Source organism: Zerene cesonia, chromosome 8 (genome assembly GCF_012273895.1).
Source record: "Zerene cesonia ecotype Mississippi chromosome 8, Zerene_cesonia_1.1, whole genome shotgun sequence".
Taxonomy (NCBI): Eukaryota; Metazoa; Arthropoda; class Insecta; order Lepidoptera; family Pieridae; genus Zerene; species Zerene cesonia.
Window position 1 is genome coordinate 7,556,818 of NC_052109.1, and position 19,998 is coordinate 7,576,815.

Genomic DNA, 19,998 nt, shown 5'->3' on the forward strand with positions numbered 1-19,998 from the left:
AACGCACACGGTACCCCTCGCGCGCTTGCTGTCCGCAGCTCCACATATATCAGCTTTACCTTACTCAACGACAGATCGTAGCCACAACAATCTGTCGTTCACTTTGCTTTATTTATAGAATGTGTACAGCCCCCACCGTACACACCCAGCAACGCCGAAACCAAGGGTACATCGGATACTTATACCCGACCTCCCCTGCGACGTACTCTGCGACGCACGGGATTCCTGCGCTCCCGGTCGCGCTCAGCACTTTCTTTCTGTGACATCAGTGCATCACAGAAAGAAAGCACTGCCCTCCACGCGTCCTCTCTCTCACACATTGTCGCAACTAAAGTTGGAAGCGAGAGGTCCATTCCAACTACAGCTATGAGTATTTTTATGCCTGCCTCACTGACAAGTATTGACGACGATGACAATGATGATTCGTCGTCTGATCCAGGGTGGTCATTCTTGTCCTATTGTAAAGGAAAGTGAACAGTACAACAAATTTTAAATACATCTTCTCTTACTCATTTTACAGGACTTCACTAATTTAAGCTAGCTTTAGCTTCAACCAGCTAAAACTAGGTCTTATCGCACTAAGAATTTTCTCTGTAACATAAACATCATAATTACATGCCGCTAATGATCCGTAGACGAGAGCTTCAACGCAGCCAGATGTTACAATTGGCAATGACATTGCGAATAGATCACTTAACTGAAGAAATGCTATGTGCTAAATACCGGAGTCCGGAATGGCATTTATTATGTTAATGATGGAGATTCTGAATGAATATTTTTTATTCCGTTTTGAGTTAATTATGTATAGAAATTTTTGTTTTCATGAGAAAATAATGCTTTATGCTGTTGTGTCTCATTGGTGAAAGTGGACTTAAAATCGGTAAGTCTGGGTTGGAGACCAGGCGAGTGTGCAAGAAATAAATTAATTTTTTCAATTTATCTATATATTTATTTATATAAACGGTGAAGGAAAAACATCGTGAAGAAACCGGCATGTCCAAGAATCAAAAGGTCGACATGTGATATCTGACAACCCGCACTTGGTCAGCGTGGTGGATTATGGCCTAAACCCTCATAGAAGGCCTGTATCCCAGCATTGGGAACATTCAAACCTTCCCTTTTTATAATATTAGTGTAGATATATGTTATGAGATGTTATTCATCCTTGATTCACTGAATGGTCTCCATGGATAACATGCGAGCTTTTATGCTTACCCGGGTTCTGAAACCGTATTTTGCACTAACCAGTGTTTCACTAGCAAGCAGACATTTCCTCACATTACGACGATTTATTTTAACTACCCAAGCATTGCTGGCATAGAAAAATAAAGAGCACTTACTACGTATTCCGTAAATAGATAAATTTAAGAAACTCTTAAAAAAAGGATTACTTATTAATAACGATTACGACCATTATGAAATTGTATTCTCTGTACCTATATTCATTTCTCGATCGTTCCAAAAATATTAAGCAGCTTGAATGAAAATTTATACGCATATAGATTAAACTTCAAATAAAATATCGGCTTGCTTTTATCCCATTACCACTCTAGCGAAACCGCAAGCTGAAACTAGTCATTCGTAATAATATATATAATCGAATATAGCGTGTATGCTTGTTATTTAATTGTACTCAACTAAACACAAATTAAGCGATTATGTATGTGTGTTATGAATACTTAATTATTAGACTAAATATTGTTTTTAAGATCATGAGAATTAAAACATTGAGTAACAAAAACAATAATTAGTTCTTTATGTATAGTTATTGGCTATTTAATTATTGTTTATGTATTATGCGAAATGACATTTATGCATATTTATTTATCGCCAAAAGAGCCTCAGAAGCAAAAGGTATTCTTAAAAAAACAAACGTTAAAACATAACAAAAACTATAAACAACTGAAAACTCAGTTTTTGTGTATCTTTCAGGGCATCGAACCCCAGTCATAAAGCTATATTCGACAATTGGAAAGTCCATTAACAAACCCCGAAATATTTGTTTTTAAAATACCACCGAAAACGTCAGAACGATTTCTAAAGTCAGAATAAAAATAGCTTCTAAACACAAATGCACGTTCTTCCACTGCACTTTAAATAAAACAACAGTTAAAAGGTCAATGACTTTAATAGCTAAAATTATATCTAATTAAATCATAATATAATACAAAAATAGTTCACTCCGACATTCCGTATTCAATTAAAAAAATATAGACATGCAAAAATATGGTCATAATTTCGTTTTCACATAATTCTACGGCCTCATTCTATAAATATTAAATTCCAAACAAAATTAACTTTAAGAGAAATTGTATCATATGATTATTATCTTGATATACTTTTGATATTTCTAGTTAACATAAGTTTTTATTATTTAACATAAACACAGAAATTTTTAAGATAATTTTAATTTTCAAAAATAAACACATTTACTAATATTATGAGATTAAATCATTAATTCATGAATAGTTATGGATATAATGTAGTCTAATACCAAGTACATATTTAAATTGTTACAATATTAAAACATATTTTTATTAACATCAATACAATTTATTAACACTTAGTGTAAAAGAAGAACCAATAATAATGAATATCTTATTTTTTAATAACATTAAAGTGGAATTAACAACGTTTTTAAGGCAACACCTGAATAGTTTACATCTGACAATAAAAAATGTGCTATAGGTAGGTACCTTGTTAATTATATTGAGGCCTAAATACAACACATTTATACTATACATATCTACAAAAATATATCCCAATACAAAAAAATGTCCAAAAATATTTTTATCATTACATTAAGTATGCTTTAATAAATTATTAATATTGTTAATGTCACTATATCATAAATATTATCGAAGGCAAACTTTACTTTTTTCGACATAGGCATATTATGACATTATGACCCGCATAACTCTCTAGTCCTGATACAAACAATTATCAACGAAAATCGCAAACCCCGATCAAAACTAGACAAATAAGAACTAAAACTAGGTACATATTTTTAGTCCAAGTATCACAAAAAACAGTCTTTATTCGAGCCTGCAACGAATTTGGCACATTCGGGAGCATCGAACTTAATGCAACTTATCATTGCGATAAGTACACAAGTTAGCCGCGTTACAAGTCTGTATCACGTAGATTTTATTGCATAGTTATTTAGACTTCGCCTAATTATAGTTCAGCCGACTTTATTGATGAGCTCATCGCAAATAGCGGTCAACTCTTCGTTCGCCTTAGTTTTTTGCGCGAGGGTTTCCTCCAGAGACGTGATATGCAAATCTTTCCTCTTGATCATTGCGTTCAATTTCAAAACTTCTGCTTCGTGCGCCTTATTCATTTTTTCCAATTCTGTATTGGCGTGATTCAATTTCGATGTGGCGTGTTGTTTAAGTAGCTCATAATTGTTCTGCATTTTTATTAAATTCTCTTCAAATTCTTTCACGGATTTTTTATAGGTGTCTTCGTTTGCTTTAAGGCTAAATATTATTTGTTTACTCTTTTCATACTTGCTGTGTAAGTCGCTAAATGACACTTCCATGCTCGCAAGATGCGCGGTTTGTTCGTCACGGTCCCGTATCAGTTTCATTCGTTCTTCGGCATTTCGTCTTTTATCTTGTTCCAATTCAGCAACCAAACTTGCAATAGTTCTTTCATACTCTTCCACAACGGTTGACATTGTTTTATTAACTTTAATTTTATCGGCTAATTTTTCGTTTAAATCTGTTATCTTTCTTAATCTATCTTGACTCTCAGTTTCTAAAGACCTCACTTGCGACTCCATGATTGCTAATCTTTCTTTTAATTCCTTGCTTTCAGACCGTAAAGTTTGTACGTGTATTTCTTTTTCAGCCAACATCTCCCTTAGTTGAATGAGAGCCGAATCAGTATGATGTTGTTCGGCACTGACTAGCGGCATTGAAGTATCGTGGTTTAGTAGGGAGGAATTCCCATTTCCACTTAGAGACAAAAGTCGGTCAATAACGGCCATGGCTGGGGAGGTGAATGTTAAAGATTGTCTATTTATTTTAGGTGGTGTAGCAGCTTTCCTTGGCGAAATTATTGAATTTACTGCAGGATTCACAACCATGGTAGGTTTAGATACATTCATATTTATATCATCAGCAGTATCAGCAGAAGGTAGATTATTGGTAGATGCGCCAGTATATACATCGTTTTGGAGTGAGTTCTTTTCGACTTGTTGTGTCTTTTTCTTTGGCGTACTAACTCGTTTTGGTGCCTTATTTAAAGCTGCGAGTATGCCATCGGAGGATACTCTTTTTGCAAACAATGGGTCAAACTTAAGGAATAAGCTTTCCTTTCCACTGTCTGCAACAACATTACTAGTATTTTGGTTCAATAGAAACTCAAATGCTTGTGCATCAATAAATATCTCTGCATTGTCCCCATTGTCTTCATTTGTTTGTGGGGGAAAATCGTCAAATCCAATCATATCATCTCTTTCACTACCAGGACTTATATCCGTATCCCTCTCAAAGTCAGCAAGATCTTCTGCTTCAAGGAATGGCCCTTCAATGGTATCTTCGTCTTCTGTATGAATTTCTTTCACAGTATTGTCTTTTTCATCTGTATGTTTTGATGATATTGTAACGTTACTAATATCAGACGAATTTATGTTATCGGCCAAGTTGACATCCTTATCAGTAGTAGATATTTTGATCTCTGTGCTATTGCAAATATTAAGCCTTGCTGAATTATCATGCACAAAACTACTATTTCCAGGAGTCGGAGAGACACAAATCTTTGATCGAGTGGCAAATGGATTAAAGTTTTTATCATCTATTTCAGGTATATTAAACACATTTTTACTTTTCCTCTCAACAGGCTGTGTGTTATTGTTAAAGTGTTCATTGCCAACATCATTGTTTAAGTTATTCCCATCTTCTGTGCATATGGCATTATCTGATTTATTAACTTGTAATGTATGTACATCAGGTGTAATTTCTATATTATCTTTGTCACTCATTGTATTGCTATAGTTACTTTGCTTATCTTCCTTTGACAAATCATTGTTAAAGACAGATTGCCTATCTTCTATGTTATCTTTCTTTGTTGTGACCGTACCTGCAAATGTAGAGTTGAAAACTTTTTTAGGAGCTCTATTTCTGGGCATAGGTTGTGATTTCCTTCTATTTTGGTTTGCTTTCTTGACTGTAGTTTTAGCAGTATCATTCTGATCAGTGGGTTTATATGTCTCACTCATTTTGATTTCTGGTGGCGGAGACTGCCTTATTTTTGTTTTAGTTGCAAATGGGTCATCCATTTCATCAAAATTAAAGTTATAACCTTTTGAACTGATTACTGGAGAACGAGGAGGAGTTAATAAAATTTTACATTTAGTTTCAAATGGATCTTTTGTTTCTTTGCATTCATTTACATCATTACCAACCATGTCAGTTACTAATTCAATAGGATCGTTTATAGATGGTTCAATGGACTCTTCTTCTTGACCCAAAGGAATAAGACTATTTTTAATAATTTCTTGATTAATTTCATTACTTGTGCTAAAATTGGATTGGTAAGTGGTATTATGTGCATTCTCGTGTGTAGTTATTTTAGTAATACCATCATTTTGTAGAATAATTTCATTTTCATCGTCATTTTGCGATTTTTCTGTTTCTATTTTTTTACTAAGTTCATTTAGATTATTGATTTTTAATACTTCTTTTTCTTGAACCACAGGAATAAGAGTACTTTTAACAATTTCTTCATTAATTTCATTACTTGTGCTAAAATTGGATTGGTAATTGATATTATGGACATTCTCGTGTGTAGTTATTTTAGCAATATCATCACTTCGGAGAAGATTTTCATCATCTTTGTGTGCTTTTTCTGTTTCTATTATTTTATTAAGTTCATTTTCGTCATTGACTTTTAGTACTGCGTTACAAATTTCGGGATTGGTATTATGAGAACTAGTAGTGTCTATGTTTTCAATTTTAAATTCTATGTCATTCTTATTCATCATATCAGGTAAAACCTCTGGTTCAGTAGGTTTTTCAAAAGTATGTAGGGCTTTAGAATCTGGTAACTCTTTTATATTATCCTGTGTCATTATCGATTCAACATTACTTTTTATTTCAGTATTTGGAGACTCGTTTATACTGGGTAAAATGGATGTATTTTCAATTAAATCAGAATCTTGCATTTCTGTGTCTTTATAATTTGTATTTGCTTGATCTATAATGTCAATTTCATTGTTCAAATTAGTCATAATTTCATCATCTAAAGGCAGAGGAATGTCTGATGGTTTTGAATCAATATGGGATACTGTAGTATTACCCACATTGCTTATATTATCAGCAATAATATCAGCAGAACTCGTTTCAATAGTAAAGCTTTCTGAATCAATTTCTGCCATCCTGTCATTTACATTTTCAGGGCATGTTGGTATTGGCAATGAATTATTTTTGGCCGATTGATTTTCTTTTTCAGAATTATTTGGTACATCAAAATTAACATGACTATTTCTTATTTCTGTATTAGAGCAAAGAGTTTTGGTTAAAACAATAGTTGGTTCACTTTGGATATTATTCAATAAGGTATCATCTCTTTCAGTAATATGTTCCATAACATGCTTTTCAATATCAGGTTTAGAATTCCCTACCAATAAATTAGATATACTCGGTATTAAATCTATGTTTTCATCATTACTCAATTTTGATAGACATTCTAATTTTAATTTGTTTGTAGCAATTAAAGATTCATCTATATTCTTATCTGTTTGACATATGTTTTGCACAATTTCTTCATGTATGGGCATTTCATGTGAATCTTGCACTTCGTGTTTGTGAACAACTGAATGATTTTCTACATTGGTTGTTTGAAGTTCAGTGATATTTTCTGAATCTATGTTATTATTAATTATCATATTAATATGTAAACCATTTTTATTTTCAAGTGAATTTAACTCAATATTTGTATTGACACTTCTGTCAGTGACTTCATTTAAAATATGAGTATTATCTTTAATTTCCTTTAATTCAGTAGTGCAGATTGATTCATTTGTTTTATCAACAGGGATTTTATTTGAAATATATTCAATACCATTTGAATCAGATATATTTTTAGTTTGAGTGTCTTCGATTACATCTGGTGATGTTGAATTGAATAATTTACAGCTTGTTTCAATGTTTATGGTTTCGTCAAGCTTCAATCCCTCAAAAATGTTGTCTTCTTTTGTGGTATTGTCTACAACTGGAGTTTCCAAATTAACAGTTTCATTTTCATTTATTTGAACCTGAGTTTTTGATAGGCTTTTATTTTGATCTGATTTAATTTCTTGGTATTCATTTTCTGTAATGGACATGTTTATATCACTTTTATTGCAATCAACATTGTCTACAAGATTTAGTGTATTTACCTCAGGTTTTGTATCACCACTGATTTCATTGAGTTCATTTATAATAGCAGACAAATTTTCATGTAAAGTTTGTTCTTTATCTAGATTATTTATCCCCAAGGTAGTGATATCAATAGAATTAATAGGTTCTTCTAATGTAAATTCTTCTTCAGTCTTATTTCTACTCTCAATATTTTTAATCATATTTGGTAGTACCACATCTTCTAATTTAGAATTACTATCAAGATTTTTGGTCAAATTTAGCTTATTATCTTCAAAAACTGATTGAACTCCTGCTATATTATATTCATTTGATGCTTGTTTATCAACAGTTTTATTACCATTTAACTCTATTTGAGGTTTATCTGGTTTTAGTTCTTGGAGGTGTTCATTCTCAACTATAGACATATTAATATCATCATGATTGAAATCAACATTGTTTTTATCTGTTTTCTCTACAAGGTCATCTTCATTTCTTGTGAATGTTGTCTCACAGTCCTGGAACTCACTGTCAGATTCAATGGTATTGTTTGCTTCATACTTTATAATACTTCTAACAGACTCATTTATAGCGGACTCATTCATAGATATATCCATATACTCAACTGTGGTGTTAATGTTATCTTTTTTCAGTTCTTGCACTGCCTTTGTTTCAATTGGTAATGTTTGTAAAAATAGTTTGTGTATTGGGATTTTTTCTTCTTTGAAAATTATAGTTGAGTCATCTTTCCATTGTAATTCTCTTTCTAAATCATCCTTGAAAACAACACTGTCTTTCAGAGGACTGCCACTTTTTGACGGACTGTTTTTACTCCTTATTGGTGTAGATGCTAACACCATTTGTGGTTTAGTATCTTTAACTGGAACATTAGAGGAAGAATCTTCTTTATTATCTGTATTTGTTTCTTCATGTGGTGGTATTGGACTTTGAGATGATCTAAACATACTTAATACACTTTTTAAGCCACGCAGTATAGGAGAACCACCATCTTGCTTGGGTATTTCTTTTGTAGGAGTAGTCGCTTCTGGAGTATGTGTTAAAGATGATGATGTACTAGGTAATGACGAGTTATCATCTAAGTCTTGAGGTGTTGTTATTGTGACTGTCACATTATTTTTTGCAGTGTCCAATGACCGTCTTATCGAAGAGTTTCTGTTCAAATCTGAAAATTGATCAGTCGATATGGACTGTAATGGAAGAGACTTTGGCGACTTTAATATGCTGTCTGAATTAGTAATTGTTGAATTTAACGACCTAGTAAGATTTTGATTGTTCGTCAACACATCTTCAACAGAACTAATGTTTCTGTTATCTAAGCAATTTGCTGTATAACTTTTAGACATAGGTGATGAAGCTGGGGTCACTTGATACCTTAATTTCATGTTGAATTCAGACACATCCAATTCTTCATATCCTTTTTCAGAACACGACACTCTTGGCAAGGCATTGTTGTGTTGGTAAGAGTTCTCCTTATCATCGAAATCACTTTCAATACAGTCCAAGTCCATTGGCTCCACGTGAGCCATTTTTATTGAACAATTCTTTAAAACAGCACTTCAAAAACTGTTCAAATCGCTTTAATCTGGTTTTTGGTGAAATAAACTATTTACGGTAAACACACTTCTCAATCCATATCACCATACACAATTATCAATCCAATGTTTACTATCGGCGTTTCACTTTGATTTTTAAAATATTTATGGAGAGAATAAAGCGTTTGTATGTCACATAAAAACGAAAATGTCGGAACACGCAACTCACTCTGAAAGTCTATTTTTAACTTTTTTGTACTGAAAGCAGTGCGACGTTCATTTTACATAACGCGCGCGCCCGAGGGAATCTTGCCAAAAAGCGGTTAAGCTCAAACACAACGACATCGCCGTTTCAAAACCGTTTGAAATTTTTTATAAAACAATTGTCAATGTCATGCATAATTGCCATAGATAAAAATAAGATGGCTAATTCACATTCTAAATTTTGTTACAGTTTTGCAAAAACCTGTGCCAAATAAATGACAAATATTCAGAATATCACATTATTATTTTATACTTATTCATTTTTTTCTTGTCTATTCTTTATTCTATTACTTCCAATATTCTAAAAGTCATTTATCAAAAACCACGCTGTTTCCCAACCACAGAACTCTATAAACTATGTGATTTACTATCAGTCAGGCAACTATAAATTTTACTTATTACATTAAAAACGAATAAAAAATAATATACAATCAATGTACAGCACTCGGCCGAAGATAAAAAAGGTAATTAAAACTCGCTGTACAAAAAATATTTTTGCAAAACGTAAATTCTCAACTAATTTAGCTTATATATACAACCATGTCAATAAATTATTGAATACAAAATTAAACAGTTTAAATTGTTAAAAACACCAAACTATGAAAACACTGAAAACCTCCTTGCAACTTCTTGCTCTTTATAAATTATTTATTTAATATTATTATTATTTATTTTAAGTCTGTAATGCACGATTCATAATGCATAATTTCCATTACATCAATATATTTATACCATCATAGAGATTTACACTGCTATTTACCTTCATCTCTTCACTTACAAACTCACACCCTAACTCTATCACATACATACACACACAATAATATTGGTAAGAAATTGTTCGTGCTTAAGTAATGCAAGATAAATTTAATTTACTTTTTTGCTTTAGTTGAGTGTGGAATGATAATCTATTAGAATATGAAATGTTGTCATTTATTTAAAGATCAATAATAGCTACGTACAAATATTTTGTCAAATTGTAAAAGAGATTGTAAAGCTATCATAATGTAATTAAGGGCTAGCAATACCTGCGGAGTAGCCAATAGAATAATATCCTACTAATGACTACCACCTATGTCATTTGGACGTTGACAAATAAGCGATGACAGTCTTGATATTCAAAATATAACCTGTTACCTGTAATTGAAATTTGAAATTAAATTGAAAGTTACTTTAGGTTATTACGCACGGATCACGAACGTATACAATTATTCTAGGTAAGTGATTATCTATATAATATGGTTAACGGAACTGCTATAGTCATAGACATAAAAAGATGTCACGAAAAAATTATTAATTTATTTTTTTCCAGAAACATTAATTAATTTCTCAAAAATTTGGAATTCTATAAATTGATTTATTGAATTCAAAAATTGTTCTATTTTCTACGAAAAATAAACCTTGAAAGACGATAAAAAAAAGGTTGTCCGAAGTATACATTTCATTAAATCTCTTTATTTATTTATAATAACAATTTGTTATGTGATAACAACTTACTGAATGTATAAACAGAATGTTTTTCTTGTACATGATATATGATATAACCGGTTTGTTTTTATTAATTTTCTTGTGCAATTTGTTGTGTAAGTGTATTCAAATATGATTCCCAAGATCACCTTTGCTAATAATATATAGAAGATATAATTATCTATCATTATATCGTAATCAGTATCAAAATGTAAATGTATGAAAAATTTTATTTTAATAGGATGAAATATGGAAATTGAGCATGGAGTAACAGTGAAAGTGCTTTTCTTTGCAAAATCAAAAGAATTAGCTGGAACACGGGAAGCGAAAATTACGCTCCCCGAAAAAATAACCTACAAGCAATTATTGGATATAATCGCCGCGAATTATAACTTAGAAACAATAAAAAGCAACATTTTGCTAGCAAAAAATGAAGAAGTGTGCTCTGATAACATTGATATTGATATAAAAGAATTTGATAGCATAGCTGTTATTCCTCCGCTTAGTGGGGGTTAGAAGAAATATATAAAGAACAAATCTAGCATTAAGTTGAATATAAGCAATGGATCACTTGAAGCTAACAGTGGATAAGTTGAGTGTGGATGAAATAACAGAATTGGTTGTGCACGACAGTTGCGGTGCAGTATCCCTGTTTGTAGGGACCACTAGAGATAATTTCGAGGGTAAAAAGGTTGGTGTCATGTGTATTATCGTAAAATTTTAGTGTTATCAGTTCCCTTTGATAACCTTTAGGTTTGTTATCTTACGTAAAATGTAAGGATTTTTATGGATTGATACTGTGCATCATAGTTGTTCTAATTTACATATTTATAATATTAAACACTTTGATTAATATTATAAACATGATGGTTCCAACCCTGAACAAAAAACGAACTAAAATGTACAATCAACATAATATCTCCATTAAAAATGTCTCCGATTTCATTACTCTTTATTGATTGCTGAATAAATTCTATATTTGATGCAATTGTACTTTTTGGTGTGCATATTATTAATTAAAAAAAAAAATGAAAAAGTCATGCTGGCACAGTATATGCATGAAAATGTGGCCCCTCAGGCTAAAATTGCTTTTTATTTGCACTCATTATTCATAATCTACAGTAATAAAGAATGCAAACTCATTATAAAACTAGAATATCAATCAATCAAAGTGTTTTCAATATTAACATTTGGTTAATTGTATAACTTCACTTTCACTTATTGCAGGTATTAAGGTTAGAATATGAGGCATATGAACCTATGGCTTTAAAAGCTATGAAGGGTATCTGTGAGGAAGTGAGGACCAAGTGGCCAGTCGTCCATGGCATTGCTATTTATCATAGGTGAGAAAAATAAGAATATATAACATTCTTTCTAGTTATGTATATCAATCACTACATAGTACTAAGCAAAGTTGATTCCCACCATCTGTGTGTGTATGCTTAGATCTTTAAAACTATGCACCAGATTTTGATGGAGTTTTTTAATAAATAGAGTGATTGAAGCGAAAGTTTTGTATGCATATATCATGTATTTTTTTTTTTAATTGATCGAGAAAACATCACAAACTCACGAATTCACAAACTTTATCTCATCATAATATTTTATATTAGTATAGATTAAGAAAGATAACTACAAGATATGGATGAAGGGTTCAGTAAAATTATTGCAAACACTTGTACTGGATTACCTGTTTTTAATAAACTGGTTTCAAGTTAGACACTTGAAAAGATAAGCAAGTTTATTGAAGCATTAGTTTATGAACAGTATTGTGTTATGAAATGATGTTAATTAATGAACTGTAACATGGAAATAATGAATCAATCATTTGTTGCTTAACACAGAACTTGTGGGACTGATTGATTTATTTGTTAGATGTTTTCGAAGTTTTTTTTTTATTAATGGGCTTAATCGCTTAGCGATAACATCGCCCTATTGAAATAAATCATAAGAATCTACACTCACAAACAATAAATAGAACACAATTTTACATGCTTCTTAAATCTATTTCCGCGATTTTGACCAACATCCGGGCTACCTCCGACAACGGGAAAGCGAGGATGCTCTTTGTTGGTTTGAACGGGATAACCTTGGAAACTACTCAACCGATTTTGATAATTCTTTCACCATTGGTTATTTGCGTGATACGTTTATGCTGGCCTTACATACCTCTGCGAAGCTTAATTGGAGCGGTAGTCTTAAAATAAAAAAATTTCATTGCCAAATTTCTAGCTAAATTAATACGACAATTAAATATTTCAGTTACGTCATTTGCTCAATAAACATGTCTGTTTATTTATGTCAATTCTTATCGCGTCCTACAGCACGATTTGTTGTGACCTTGTATCTACAACAATATATAATAGTAGTATGATTTGTGTGTGAAAACACATCATACAAATTATAGGTAATTTATGGTTGTTTATTGGATAATGGGATACAATTCCTCGCCAGTAAAGTGGGGTTTTTACTGTTATTTTTCATTGTGTAGTTTTAGAATTTGGAAACATAATATTCTGTTTTACTGCTTTTCAATTTTTTTTTCAAGGCTATAGTTATGTTTTTAGTAATATTGAATGAGGAATAGACAAACTCATTTATTACTATTTTTCGTTTGTTTGTCTTTCACTCATGTCGCAATGCGAGGACTTATTAAGGCGAAGCTATGGGCTAGTTTTTTTGTATTGAGAGATAATGAATACCGTTTATTAAAATAAATAAAAACTACTTTAAATATGTATTTATAATGTTCCAGGCTCGGCAACGTGCCCTGCCGCGAGGCGTCAGTAGTGATAGCAGTAAGCAGTCCCCACAGGAGGGACTCGTTGGACGCAGTGGCCCATTGCATAGACAGCCTCAAAGCGAGCGTACCGATTTGGAAAAAGGAGGTCTATGATGGCAGCGAACCGGTGTGGAAGGAGAATGTCGAATGTGCGTGGTCCACTAAGCGGACACAAAAGGCTTAGAGTAGATGTTTATTATTATTTTTTTTACACGAAATGTGTGGAGCCGCTGTAGATTTTGAACTGTTGTTTTTAGTTTATTTTTTTAAAGTGAAACTTGTAATAAAAAAGCTTTTTTAAGCTTTTGGAACAAAATGGGAAAATATGGATAATCGATATTAAATCCTGAATCCTGTTTTAATAAAATTTAGTTGAATTTTTTTTTTATATATAATATACATAATGTAAAAAAATTGTTATTAAATGTGTATGAACAAGTGATAAGAAGTCGAAATTAATTACGATTAAGTACCTATTTAATTGTACTGGTGCAATATACTTTTGGCTAACAGGTTTTACTTAATTATTATGTATTTAATTAAAAATGAGCTCGAACTATAACTTGGTTGTTATTGAAAGAGACACTCTTTCAACATTTATTTATAATATATTTTGCTGTGACTATTATGAGATATGAAGCTGTGTTTTTTATATTTATCGCATGATATATAATTGCATGCCTTATAAAAATAATGTACTTTTGGAATTCATTAATTTTATGAGATTCCTAGATTTTATAGAGAACGAATTTAATATGTTTATACATTATATTATTGTTTAATAAACTATTTTTATATATACTTTTACATAAGTAGAAGTCATAATATAGTTATAGAAACTTGGTTTGTGGGTAGTTTTAAGTGTTGAAGTACATTTTACAATAAATATTTTTGTTTTCAAAGCATTTTTCATTTACCTCTTTTCGTAAATTCGCGCCTGATTTTCAGGTCCGGCGGTTAAAAAAGAATATACACCGAGCGTAGAAACAGACAAAAATTTAGTTCAAGTCACTGTATCGAATGAGGAAATACAAAATCGCATACAGAATTTCATTGAAAGAAAGAGGGCGCAAGTAAATAAGAGTAATATACACGACTTTATACCGGGCATAGGTGAGAGTGAGATGGAAGACACGGAGACGTGTGCTAGAGTGAGAACGCAGTTCGTGAAACGGAAAGACTCGAAAGGGCATTTGAAGAGTGAGTATGAGTTTTTTGTTCTTTTCTTGATAAAATCATATGATTTGATGTGTTAAGAGATGGACTTCAATATTATAAATGTTAAATTTCTTTAAGTATGAAGTATGTACTCAATGCGTAAGTTGATTAATTTTTTCTCCCAATTTTTAACAATACTATACAAATGGTCGAAATTAAATGGTATCGCTAAATGAAATCAAAAATACTTTATATAAAGAAGTAAATACCAACTGTACAAACATTCAATTATAAAAGATGATGTAAACTTATCAGAACTACTGCAAATAGCACAGTCAAGGTTTATTTCGTTCGGTGTAATAATCAGATTCAATATAAAGTAAAATATACATTTATATATACGCATACAACAAAACATTCTTATATCCCTCGTCCGCTCGATTCGAAAAAAATGCAAAGTTTTTGCTTCGCGTTAGATGAAATTACACGACCCTACCATTATTTCCAGTTCACAAAGTCTTCAACGAGTGGGGTCCCCAAACGGTCCCCACGCCCCCCTTGATAGACTCCAAATTGGACCTACTCCCCCCCTCTATATCTGAGCGCGTGCTGGCCATAGAGTCGTACCTCCACACAACACCAGTATCGAGGGACATTTACCAACGGCTGAAGGAAATGGAAGATAAGATTGCGTATTTGCAATCAGTTTCGCCGGAGTATGCGCAGTTTTGGGTGAGTTTTATTTTCAAGTTAAAGTTTATCTGAACAAATTATAACGGTAATACTGAAAAATTGTTTTTTTGTTGCAAAGAAAACGATTTAACAACAAATTCAGAGATTTCTGTTGCGTATAACGCAAAATAGGTAATTTAATTTCGAGGTTAAGCAACAGTTGATACGGTCATAAATTGGATGGCGATCATTTTTTTAATCTAGCTCTTAAGCTTAAATAAAGAACCCTTAGCTTATCGAGTCCGACTAGCCCTTGAGCCTATGTCTCTTATATTTCAGAAGAAAAGCAAGGAACCAGATGAAAAGCAAGAGTTTTCAACTGACTACACGTACACAGCAGAAGACATCGACAAGAAAATTGAATTACTAGAAATGCAAGGAGTCATGTAATTATGGCATTCGTGTGGACTCTTAAAATTATTAATTTTCTAAAAGATTTGCTGATGCAAAACATAAATTGTATTTATTATACAATTACTTAAATTAGATTTAATTTAGATATATTTCCACATATGTAATGTAACCCTATATATGCTTTATAGATTTCAAGGCCATTGCCTTATCTTAATTTGGATAAAAATGAAATTTATTATCAATTACTTGACTCTGTAACTTTTGTAGTTTGTACCCTCGTATCTTTTAAATTACATTCAATCGACGTTCCGAAAAACGAAGAAGGTTCTCTATTCAATTGTATTTCTTTTGTTTTTGTTATATTGAAATGAAATGAAGTTATATTGCATGGGTTTTCAACCGATCGACGTGATCATTTTTGTGTTTGGTAATATGTTGTCATTTGGTCTAATTTTAGAATTTGTAGTGGCACTGCACTTCCCAGTAACGTCGGTGACCTTTGTCGTAAATAATATATATTCTTTTGAACCAAAATCGCTCCCAATTATTAATGTTCATATTCTTGATCTGTTTTTTTTTTATGTCATAGCGGGCAGCTGAGCTGGTGGTTCGCCTGATGGTAAGCGATCACCACCGCCCATAAACATTCGCAAAGGTAGTACCTCCGTGAATGCGCTGCCCGCTTTTATGGGGTTAGGGAATGGAAAGGATTAACGACTGGAAACAAGGAATGGACTAGGACGGGTGAGGAAAAGGAAACGGGCCTCCCTGTTTACATTATAATGGTTATTCAAAATAAGCCAAGGCTATCTCATTATGCAGAACTAGCTTAACTGTTGCATAGGTATAAGGAATGTCATAAACTACAAAATAAACTTGTATTTAAGAACAACAATTTGTTCCCGAGACGTGTATTTTTTAATTAAACAATTTTTTTTCTTAATAAATTATTTTATTTACATCCTTCCTACATTGCAAACGCTCCACATTACTTTGGTCCATATACAAACAATCACATTTAAATTAATTCTTCATCGGTACTAATAAAACATATTATCAAAGTAACTATAGTAAATATCTATAAAATAGGGAAAAACTGTGTTATTAAAAAAAGAAATTCATTGAAAAAGCACAAGCGACATTCAAAAGCAATGTTTTTAAATCTACAATTACAATACGAGACAATAAATGATGGAATACGAAGCCAAAATAATTTAGAAAGGCTTATGCCTAGTAAAGTTATTTTAAAAGGCAAGAGACAACAATATTAAGCGACTGATAATTAATCAATCCTTAGTTGACCGTTTTCTATTGTATCATTTATTGACACGAGTTTTGAACTTTCGTTCATTATAATCTTTGATGTACATATCATGTATACATTAAAATAAACGAAGCATAGTTTGAAATATGAATTACATAATTTTCAATAAAACCCGAGTAATGTGTGAATTTCTGCTTAACACTTACTCTTATTTTTGATTTAAATCAATAAATGGTAAAGAAAATTATATATTTTATTTGATATTAGAGTAGTGCTAGACGCAATTTAATAAAAACCATCTATCTATCTTTAATTTACAAAGCGCACGGCAATATCCTAATCCACACACCGAAGACGAGACGTCATTCATTAACACCAAGACAAATAGATTTATTTGACTTTCCCTAACTATTTAAAAAATCACATGCCGTGTTAATTTCTACCATTATGTCATCATGACTAACTATATCGGTAAGGATTGTAGGAGGAGCGAGGGGGAGGAGTCAGTCATTTTAATCCAATGAATGGATCAATAGGTATCTTTTAAGGTATGCTATATTACATATATATTTTAAGCTGTAATTTTAAACAAAATAACGTATAAAGCCACTTAGCAATAAAGATACTGCGAGGTGTTTTTTTTTATAAACATCAAAAATAACAATTTTAGTGTATTAATTTTCGAAGTGATAACTCGTAATGGCGATGCACATACATATTTACAAAACAATGCCAAAATTAAATTACAATTATACCAATAATTTGTTATGGACGACTTCGTTACGTGAATTTTCGTCACCTTTCACATAATTACTGTAAAGTCGAACATAGACACTTGCAAATTCGTAATCAAGACGAAACAAGAGAATACACAGTCCAATTTGCTTTAATGAAAACACCATACCATTGATATGCTCTCATAAAACATTCGATTTTGCCTGTGTTTTTCTCACTTTCACCATATATTTAATTTCCGTATATTGTCTGACATAAGAACGTTCATACAACCATAATGTCAGCTTATATCATAACGTTGGGTCAAGCATTGATGTACCATAAACAATTACATATATAGACTCGTTGTGCAAAGAAAACCTCTGCCTACACGTGTTAGGCGGAGTTATCTAACGAGCGTATACACTAACTTTGAACGTTACTGCTACGAAATAAGGTGTTATTTTAAATGAATGTTTCGTACAACGCCAATGGATGAGTAAAATGTGTTTATAGTACATCAACGGTTTCAAGTTCGTTTAATCCTTCGTTAAATTCCCAAAAGAGGTTTTTCAGTTGGTCGGTTGAGGTCTCCGGAGGTAAAGCACCAGGCCCAGGGCCCCCACCAGAACTGCTATGAGGTAAACGTCCCAGTTGGAGAGCAGGGGGGACTCGCCCGTGAGGAAGATCAACGCTAGCGGACTCTGTAATACAGACTGAATAATTATTGCCTTTAGAGTCGTTCAGATAGTTGAAACATAAAAAATAAAAAAATAATTTATAATAATGAAAGACGAAAAGAGTCAGTAATAATATCCTACTATTCTATCCTACTAATATGTTTATTGCTTTTTCACGCAAAAACTACTAAGCCGGTTGCAATGAAATTTGGTACGTAGAGAGCTGTACAACTGGATTAACATATAAGCAACTTTTATCCCGATATTCTATTCCTACTGGATACGGACTTACGCGGGTGAAACCGCGGGGCGCAGCTAGTTACTTTATAGTGCGTACTAAGTTATTTTTCCCGTAAAAGCCCAACACAAATATGTAACTAATAAAACTAAATGCCCAGAACATCTCCAATAACCACAATAAAAAATTCCAGTGAAGGAGGTATGACACAACTTTTAGCCTATTGTTTGGATTCCGGCTCGAAGGACCAGAAAAATTGATCCTTCGAGCCGGACTTGCAATTTTGACAGTAATTACATTTTCAGATACGTATTGTCGCGAAGCAACAAGCTGTGGACTCACATCGTAGAGCGAGGAGAGCGCGGTGAGCGCGGAGAGGCGCGCGAGCGCGAGCGCGGCGGGCAGGCGCGCCTCGGGCGCCGCGTCGGCCGCCAGGTCGTAGCAGCGCTTGGCGAGGTGCACGTCGCGCGCCAGCCCCAGCCCGCGCTCGTGCATGTAGCCCAGGTTGAACGTCGCCTGCGCGTTGTGCAGCTGCTCCGACGCGATCCTGCAACCGTTTGCGTATTGCTAACCGCTCCAATACGTTCTGTTTCGTTTTTTTTTTGTGCTAGTGGAATATTTAATATTATAATATCAGATGAAGCAGTGTTTATCATTTCGTATGAATGTGACATAAGAATCAAATATGTCAAAGAAGTAAATGCATATTGCGTAATGTCATAATTAGACCCAACCGATAAGCTATCCACGTATGGGGTGGTGTCGAGTTATCCTGTATGATTGTATTGTTGTATCAAATTTGTTGCGATGTTGGGTTGCGTTAATGCTGTGAAGATGAACTCTTGAGTCGTGTTTTAATGTCAAGTGTATTGATACGGCCAATGTAATGTCATGTCAAGTGCAGTGTAGTTTAGAGTTATAGTATAGTGTGACATTAGTGCGTCTCACCGGTAGTGGTGCGCGGCCGCCTCGAGGTCGGGCGGCGTGCCGAGCCCGTAGTAGTGGTAGTCGCCGAGCTTGAGCCGCGCGGGGGCGCAGCCCTGCGCCGCGCCGCGCGCCCACAGCTGCAGCGCGCGCCGCCACCGCTCCGCCGGGGGGAACAGCCCCACGCCGCCTGCGGGACGGGGACAGAAGACATCGCTGGTTATGGTGTGACGGATGCAAATAGAGAGAGATAAAACATATTTTCCTATTTTTTATTGTGAGTAAATAAAATAGATCAAAAAATTTGGCACTCAACTGAATTGTTCATTTTCGATCGTCATATTTGATACGACATAACTAGAAAGTGAAGTAAGAAATATTTGTAAATGTAATGTAAGTGTCGTTATTTAAATTTAAACCGTACGACGAAACAATCAAAGTAACAAAGGGAGGGTAGATTGATCTCTTGAGAGCTCAACAGCTGTTTTCTATTTTGCATATATTTTTAACCTTTTTAATTTAAAT

The 19,998-nt window shown here is 33.1% G+C and overlaps 4 protein-coding genes across 4 annotated transcripts in view; 2 read left to right on the forward strand and 2 right to left on the reverse strand.

Moving 5' to 3' along the window:
* Positions 1 to 2,109: 2,109 nt before the first annotated feature.
* Positions 2,110 to 9,742, reverse strand: LOC119828413 (protein PF14_0175-like). The gene has a single exon (XM_038350551.1). The coding sequence runs from the start codon at positions 8,891 to 8,893 to the stop codon at positions 3,185 to 3,187; it is 5,709 nt and encodes a 1,902-aa protein (XP_038206479.1). The 5' UTR covers positions 8,894 to 9,742; the 3' UTR covers positions 2,110 to 3,184.
* Positions 9,743 to 10,270: 528 nt separating this feature from the next.
* Positions 10,271 to 11,145, forward strand: LOC119828412 (molybdopterin synthase sulfur carrier subunit). Its single transcript, XM_038350550.1, has 2 exons — positions 10,271 to 10,377; positions 10,869 to 11,145. Exon 2 carries the CDS (start codon positions 10,877 to 10,879, stop codon positions 11,141 to 11,143), a length of 267 nt encoding a protein of 88 aa, XP_038206478.1. The 5' UTR covers positions 10,271 to 10,377; positions 10,869 to 10,876; the 3' UTR covers positions 11,144 to 11,145.
* LOC119828410 (molybdopterin synthase catalytic subunit) lies at positions 11,058 to 16,306 on the forward strand. The gene is made up of 6 exons (XM_038350549.1): positions 11,058 to 11,318; positions 11,855 to 11,970; positions 13,383 to 13,558; positions 14,358 to 14,609; positions 15,076 to 15,299; positions 15,579 to 16,306. The coding sequence occupies exons 1-6, from the start codon at positions 11,190 to 11,192 to the stop codon at positions 15,687 to 15,689; spliced, it is 1,008 nt and encodes a 335-aa protein (XP_038206477.1). The 5' UTR covers positions 11,058 to 11,189; the 3' UTR covers positions 15,690 to 16,306.
* A 277-nt stretch (positions 16,307 to 16,583) lies between these two features.
* LOC119828414 (protein sel-1 homolog 1) overlaps positions 16,584 to 19,998 on the reverse strand; it is a 12,323-nt gene continuing 8,908 nt past the window's right edge. The window contains exons 12-14 of the mRNA XM_038350552.1: positions 19,498 to 19,689; positions 18,892 to 19,096; positions 16,584 to 18,335 (exon numbers count right to left, since the gene is read on the reverse strand). Coding sequence (XP_038206480.1) covers positions 18,204 to 18,335; positions 18,892 to 19,096; positions 19,498 to 19,689 — 529 coding nt within the window. The 3' untranslated portion in view covers positions 16,584 to 18,203. The remainder of the gene's footprint in view (positions 18,336 to 18,891; positions 19,097 to 19,497; positions 19,690 to 19,998) is intronic.

Coding starts and splice junctions, on each gene's coding strand:
- LOC119828412 (XM_038350550.1), top strand. CDS start 10,877: ATGGAAATTGAGCATGGAGTAACAGTGAAAGTGCTTTTCTTTGCAAAA.
- LOC119828410 (XM_038350549.1), top strand. CDS start 11,190: ATGGATCACTTGAAGCTAACAGTGGATAAGTTGAGTGTGGATGAAATA. Junction 11,319..11,854: donor ATAATTTCGAGGGTAAAAAG/GTTGGTGTCATG, acceptor CACTTATTGCAG/GTATTAAGGTTAGAATATGA. Junction 13,559..14,357: donor GTGGAAGGAGAATGTCGAAT/GTGCGTGGTCCA, acceptor CCTGATTTTCAG/GTCCGGCGGTTAAAAAAGAA.
- LOC119828413 (XM_038350551.1), bottom strand. CDS start 8,893: ATGGCTCACGTGGAGCCAATGGACTTGGACTGTATTGAAAGTGATTTC.